At 45.1% G+C, this 7,452-nt stretch overlaps 1 protein-coding gene across 1 annotated transcript; it reads left to right on the top strand.

The window, feature by feature from the left end:
* Positions 1-870: 870 nt before the first annotated feature.
* On the top strand, positions 871-6,795 carry LOC309567050 (claudin-12-like). The gene is made up of 2 exons (XM_082272372.1): positions 871-1,147; positions 6,040-6,795. The coding sequence occupies exon 2, from the start codon at positions 6,058-6,060 to the stop codon at positions 6,790-6,792; it is 735 nt and encodes a 244-aa protein (XP_082128498.1). The 5' UTR covers positions 871-1,147; positions 6,040-6,057; the 3' UTR covers positions 6,793-6,795.
* Positions 6,796-7,452: the final 657 nt, after the last annotated feature.

Here is a 7,452-nt window from a genome sequence, read left to right as displayed (position 1 = left end):
ATTATTATTTTTATTTCTGCTAATCATTTTAACGTGTATTTTGTAAACATTTTCATTTATGCCTCTTTTTTAAAATGAAAATTATTGTCGTAATGGTAAACGTTAGTATTGATATTTTTTTCTTTATGACTTATTTTAACATATAGGTTTATAAATATTTTCTTTTTTTTTTTGTTGTTGTTTTTTTAGCTGTTGATAATCATTTGAGCGTGTATTTTAATTTTTTTCTATTTTTGCTGATCATTTTAACATCAATTTTGTAAACATTAGCATTATATTTTGTAGGAGGGGAGAGGATAAATGGATGCGGGCAGACATATCGCAGTACTACGGGAAGACCTGTGTATTCATTGTATTTAAACATTTTCATTTATACCTTTTTAACATCAGTTTTGTAAACCTTAACATTATTTTTTGTATTTTAACGTGTATTTTGTAAACATTTTCATTCATGCCTCTTTTTTAAAATGAAAATTATTGTCGTAATGGTAAACCTTAATATTATTATTTCCTTTGCCAATTATTTTAACATATAGGTTTATAAATATTTTCTTTTACATTTTCTTTGTATAATTATTTTTAGCAGTTATATTTGTTGTTTTTATTATTTTATGTATTTTCTGGGACATCAAACGTTTACAGCACTCAGCCTCAACAGCTGCATCCCTTGATCTATGCAGAGGTGAAGAGGATTCTGGGAGTTGCAGTCTCCTGGAAGGTGATTTACTACATCTGCATGGAGGGTTCCTTAGTCTGATCTCCCAGAATCCTTTTCTGTGGGATGCTAGGCATGTGCAGTGTGACATAGAGGAGCAGCGTCTGCAGTCCTGAGCCCCCAGCCTGCGCTGTGTGGGTGGTAGGTGACTGTCTCTCCAGGATGAGATGCAGAATAACATTGTATAGAATGTCACTGAGCCCCAGCTGGTGCTCCCAGCCCTGCAGTGATTGGATGCTGCGCTCGCTGCTGGAAACACAATAATCACGGTAGGGGATTGTCCATAGAATTCCAGCACAGGATCGCATTCTCATTTTGGGAAGCAGTAATTGGTGAATTCGCTGCGAGCGTTCTGCATCGACGAGCGATCTCTGCTCAAGGTGGAGGCATTCCTATCACTAGATGTACATTGGCTGCAAGAAATAAGAGCAGGTGAGTCACAGTTACATTGTAGCGTTGCTGTGCTTGTTTATTTCTTTCTGATCCTATATATATAGGTTGTATTCAGGGTGTCAAACCGGCGGCACTCCAGCTGTTGCAGAACTACAAGTCCCATCATGCCTCTGCCTGTGGGAGTCATGCTTGTAACTGTCAGCCTTGCAATGCCTCATGGGACTTGTAGTTCCGCAACAGCTGGAGGGCCGCCAGCTGTTGCAGAACTACAAGTCCCATCATGCCTCTGCCTGTGGGAGTCATGCTTTTAACTGTCAGCCTTGCAATGCCTCATGGGACTTGTAGTTCCCAAACAGCTGGAGGGCCACCAGCTGTTGCAGAACTACAAATACCATCATGCCTCTGCCTGTGGGAGTCATGCTTGTAACTGTCAGCCTTGCAATGCCTCATGGGACTTGTAGTTCTGCAGCAGCTGGAGGGCCGCCAGTTTGACACCTGTGAGCGGCGGCGCAGCTGTGTATAAGTAACCAATCAGCTTCTAAGTTCAGCTTGTTCATTTAACCACTTGCTGACCAGCTGGTGTAGTTTTACGGCAGCAGGACGGCTCTGTCCCATGAAACGACGTATCTGTACATCGCCTCGCAGGACCGCTAGTGGGGGGGGCGCGCGTGAGCCGCTGGGGGAGCGCGCACATGCCGATTGGCTACAGGGGGAGCCAATCAGCCGATCCGGCGGCCCCAATGTCTGCCCGGCACTCACAATCGCTCCCCGTGGAGACAGAACGGCGGTCTGCCATTGTAAACACAGCAGACCGCTGATCTGTCAGTTATGAACACAGGGATTCTCTTATTTGGGAACACAGGTCTCTGTGTTCATGCAGCAAGCCCATCCCCTACACACTTAGAAAGCACCCCCTAGGCGCACAGGTGTCAAACTGCCGGCCCTCCAGCTGTTGCAGAACTACAAGTCCCATGAGGCATTGCAAGACTGACATTTACAAGCATGACTCCCACAGGCAGAGGCATGATGGGACTTGTAGTTCTGCAACAGCTAGAGGGCCGCCAGTTTGACACCCCTGCCTAGGGCAATGATGGCGAACCTTGGCACTCCGGATGTTTTGGAACTACATTTCCCATGATGCTCAGCTACACTGCAGAGTCTAATGTAGTTCCAAAACATCTGGAGTGCCAAGGTTCACCATCACTGCCCTAGGCTCACACTTAACCCTTTGATCACCCACAATGTTAACCCCTTCCCTGCCAGTGTCATTATTACAGTAACAGTGCATATTTGTATCACTGATTACTGTAGTAATGTCACTGGTCCCCCCAAAATTGTCAAAAATGTCAGTTAGGGGTCCGATCTGTCGCCGCAATGTCGCAGTCCCGATAAAAATCGCTGATTGCCGCCGTTTCTAGTAAAAATAAAGATGAAATAAATATTTTCCCTAGTTTGTAGATGCGAAAACTCTTGCGCAAAAATATGTAACAGAAAACAAATTGGCCTAAAATGATGAAAAAATTTGATTTTAATTTTTTTTTTTTACTGGGAATGTTATATAGCAGAAAGTGAAAAATATTGTTTTTCTTTTTTTTCAGAATTGTCGCTCTTTTTCTGTTTATAGCACAAAAAAATTAAAATCGAAAAATGTCTAAAATAAAAAGCTCTGTTTGTGGAAAAAAAAGGACAGCGTCGCACGACCACGCAATTGTCAGTTAAAGTAAAGCAGTGCTGTATCGCAAAAAATGGTCTGGTCATTAAGGGCGGTCCAGAAGTGGTTAATAGGAAGACAAAAACTGAAACACAATTATACATAGAGCATGGAAAGGTTGGGGGTCACAGGAACAGGAAGTGAGGGCAGATCTCTCCCATGACCCCCACAGACATAAATAGAAATTGTAAATCCTAACTAAGCAAGGCAATGGATTTGTATCTACAGATAATAGGATAAGATGTCTTTAATAAAGCCCAATAGCTTGAGTTCAGCAGCTTTCCACAAAATGTGGGTTCCCCCAGAGACAGGGGTCACTCAATTCCAGAAGTCTATATGTATTTGAACCAGAAGGAGTTCCAAACAGACGCTCTTAAAGTTCAGAAGTGTGTTGCTAAATCCAAAAATGACAGCAGGAAAAGAAAAAGGTATCCGACACGTATTCAAGCCAACAATCTCCCTTCATCAGGGCTTTAGCACTTGTCAGAATGTTTATAAGATTTATTTGTTCTAGACCAGGGCCCCCCAACTTTCTCAACAAATGGCCAGTTTACCCTCCTTCAGACTTTAGAGGGGCTGGACTGTGGCCAGTGGGAGTAGCAAATGTCCTGGTATTGGTGGGAGTAAACCATGTCCAGTAGAGGAATAGTGCCCCATCATTGGTGTCAGTAAGAAGAATATTACCCTGTTATTGGTGTCAGTGGGAGGAAGAGTCCCCCATTGTTGGTGTTATTGGGAGTAATAGTGCCCCATCGTTGGGGTCCATAAGAGGAATAGTGCCCCATCGTTGGTGTTATTGGGAGGAATAGTGCCCCATTGTTGTTGTCACTAAGAGGAATAGTGCCCCATTATTGGTGTTATTGGGAGAAAAAGTGTCCTAACATTGGTGTCAGTGGGAGGAATAGTGCCCCATCGTTGGTGTTATTGGGAGGAATAGTGCCCAATTGTTGGGGTCCATAAGAGGAATAGTGCCCCATCGTTGGTGTTATTGGGAGGAATAGTGCCCAATCGTTGGGGTCCATAAGAGGAATAGTGCCCCATCGTTGGTGTCAGAGGAATAGTGCCACATTATTGCTGTCCGTTAGAAGAATAATGCCCCATTGTTGTCAGTGAGAGGAATAGTACCCCAATTTTGGTGTCAGTGGGAGTAAGAGTGCCCCATCTTTGGTTTTATTGGGAGGAATAGTGATAGTGCCCCATCGTTGGGGTCCGTGAGAGGAATAGCGTCCTATTATTGGTATCAGTGGAAGGAATAGTGCCCCATCATTGGTATCAGTGGAAGGAATATTGCCCCATCATTGCTGTCAGTGGGAGGAATAGTGCCTCATCATTGTGTCAGTGGGAGGACTAGTGCCCCATCATTGATGTCAGTGGGAGGAATAGTGCCCCATCATTGTGTCAGTGGGAGGAACAGTGCCTCATTATTGGTTTCAGTGGGAGGAATAGTGCCCCATCATTGTGTCAGTGGGAGGAATAGTGCCCATTATTGGTATCAGTGGAAGGAATAGTGCCCCATCATTGCTGTCAGTGGGAGGAATAGTGCCTCATCATTGTGTCAGTGGGAGGACTAGTGCCCCATCATTGATGTCAGTGGGAGGAATAGTGCCCCATCATTGTGTCAGTGGGAGGAACAGTGCCCCATTATTGGTTTCAGTGGGAGGAATAGTGCCCCATCATTGTGTCAGTGGGAGGAATAGTGCCCATTATTGGTATCAGTGGGAGGAATAGTGCCCCATCATTGGTGTCAGTGGAAGGAATAGTGCCCCATCATTTGTTTCAGTGGGAGGAATAGTGCCCCATCATTGTGTCAGTGGGAGGAATAGTGCCCCATCATTGTATCAGTGGGAGGAATGGTGCCCCATCATTGGTGTCAGTGGGAGGAATAGTGTCCCATCATTGGTGTCAGTGGGAGGAATAGTGCCCCATCATTGGTGTCAGTGGGAAGAATAGTGCCCCATCATTGGTGTCAGTGGGAAGAATAGTGTCCCATCATTGGTGTCAGTGGGAAGAATAGTGCCTCATCATTGGTGTCAGTGGGAGGAATAGTGTCCTATCATTGGTGTCAGTGGGAGGAATAGTGCCCCATCATTGATGTCAGTGGGAGGAATAGTGCCCCATCATTGGTGTCAGTGGGAGGAATAGTGCCCCATCATTGTGTCAGTGGGAGGAATGGTGCCCCATCGTTGGTGTTATTGGGAGGAACAGTGCCTCATCATTGGTTTCAATGGGAGGAACAGTGCCCCATCATTGGTGTCAGTGGGAGGAATAGTGCCCCATTATTGGTTTCAGTGGGAGGAATAGTACCCCATCATTGGTATCAGTGGAAGAATTAGTGCCCCATTATTGGTTTCAGTGGGAGGAATAGTGCCCCATCATTGGTGTCAGTGGAAGAATTAGTGCCCCATTATTGGTTTCAGTGGGAGGAATAGTGCCCCATCATTGGTGTCAGTGGGAGGAATAGGTGTTCCACTGTTGGTGTCAGTGGCAGCAATTATGCCCCCTTGTTAATGTCAGTTAGAGGAATACTGCCCCAAGAGCCAGATAAAGGCAAGCAAAGGGGCCCCGGGCCACAGTTTTAAGACCACTGATCTAGACTAGGAGCATGATCAGTAAGTAAAAGCCTTTGTCAGGGGCAGATCTTCCTAAAAACATTCTGACAAGTGCTAAAGCCTTGACGAAGGGGGATTTCGGCCCAAAAATGTGTCGGCTGCCTTTTTTATTCTCCAATTGTCATTTGTGGAATTATTAAAACATTTTTGCACTCCAACAATGTCTGACTGGCACTTTTTTTTTTGGTTCAAGTTAAAATAGAAACCTGACAGAAATTTGAACTCTTGCCAACGTTATCTAAAATTAAAAAGAAAAAATTGCTGAAGTTGGATTGTAACATGACTAAGTGTCCATTCACACTAGTACGACTTGTTAGGCGACTTGGTCGCCTGACAAGTAGCGGACCGTGCTGTGCAATTGGAATCGTTCTAATAGGAGCGACTCAAGTCGCTCCGACTTAGAAAAAGGTTCCTGCACTATTTCGGGGTGACATCGGAGCGACTTGCATTGACTTCCATTATGTCGTTGCAAGCCACGCCGAAGTCGCGGTGCATGGGTGACGTCATAACTCGCCCGAAGTCGTGTCGCCCTAGTGTGAACCAACACTTATAGCAACATTACTATATAATTGTAAATTGGTAAAAATTTTAAAAACATTTTTTATTTTCAGTAATTCCCGAAGGTTCTAATGGGCTGCCAGGAGGTGCACGCTATTACTCTGCTTGCGTTTGTCTGCGGTACGGCCTCTGTCTCGGGACTGTTTGCTGCCACTCTGCTTCCCCAATGGAGACAGATGAAGCTGTACACCTTCAACAGGAATGAGAAGAATCTGACAGTGAGCATGGGATTATGGGTAAAGTGCACTCGCTTGGAGTGGAGCAGGGAATGCATGGTCTACGACCGGGACTGGTACGCCACCGTGGACCAGCTTGACATCCGCATCCTACAGTTTGCACTTCCGTTCAGCATTTTGACTGCCGCCTCGGCCCTTATCCTGTGCCTGATCGGGATCTGTAACACCACCTTCAGCTCCAACATGCCGAGTCTTAAGCTGGCCAAGTGCCTGGTCAACAGCTCCGGATGCCACCTTGTGGCGGGCATGTTGTTCTGCTTGGCGGGAGTGATGAGCGCAACTCCATCTACCTGGGTAATACTCTATAACAGCATTTTGAACAGCAAGTATGGGCCGTATTTCAGCTATGATATCGCCGTCTTTGTCGCTATAGGGAGTTCTGGCGGGATGTTTTTCACAGCTTGTCTCCTCTTCGGTTGGTACTGTAACTGTAAATCTCTGACATCGTCATATTGGCAGCCACTGTACTCCCATATCCCCAATATGCAGAATTATATCCCTCCGTCCTACTCTTCCCAGGCCCACCTATCACCCATTGAAATTGACTTTCCCGTCACTTACACTGTGTAGTAAAAATGTGTATTCAGATTTTTAAATAGATACTCGTAAGAAAAGCAAAAAAAAAGATAATTCATTGTCAGATGTCTTGATTAGAGAAAATTATTTATTTATTATTAATCAAAGGGTACGTTGATTTAAAGCAGAACTCCAGACAAACGTCTAAATACACCGCTGAAATACATATATTGGAACTGTTTAACCCAGGGCCATCTTTATTTTGATTGGAACCTCAGCAAACATTTTTTTGGGCCCTCCAGAATCCACTTAGCAACTACTTTCTGACAGTGCGGGCTCCTTTGGGCCCCATAACAATGACTGGGCCCGGGGCAGCTTCCCCTTTTGCCCTGTGTTAAATACGGCCCTGATTTAACCTTACAAAGGACATGTACTTCTGTCAAGCTGGTCCTGAGGTTTACACAGCCCTCCCAGACAGCAAAGAAAAACCGATGACTTGACTTTTTTTCTGCGGCAGTTGATTAATACAGCCAGGTCACCGCCCCGCCCCGCCCCTAACCTGTCATTTTACAGCTAAGCAGAAGCAGCAACTAAAGAGCACATTCCAGCGTTCATGCTGCTTTCTCCTTCTGTCAGTAAGCTACTTGTACAAGTGCACTGCAGCACAATTGATTGGCTGCCAGTGCTGCTCCTCCCACTACCAATCAGAGATTA

Source organism: Pelophylax lessonae (genome assembly GCF_965119305.1).
Source record: "Pelophylax lessonae genome assembly, chromosome: 11".
NCBI lineage: Eukaryota > Metazoa > Chordata > Amphibia > Anura > Ranidae > Pelophylax > Pelophylax lessonae.
Note: the sequence above shows the minus strand (reverse complement) of the source record. Positions and strands in the feature narration are given on the sequence as shown.

Coding starts and splice junctions, on each gene's coding strand:
- LOC309567050 (XM_082272372.1), top strand. CDS start 6,058: ATGGGCTGCCAGGAGGTGCACGCTATTACTCTGCTTGCGTTTGTCTGC.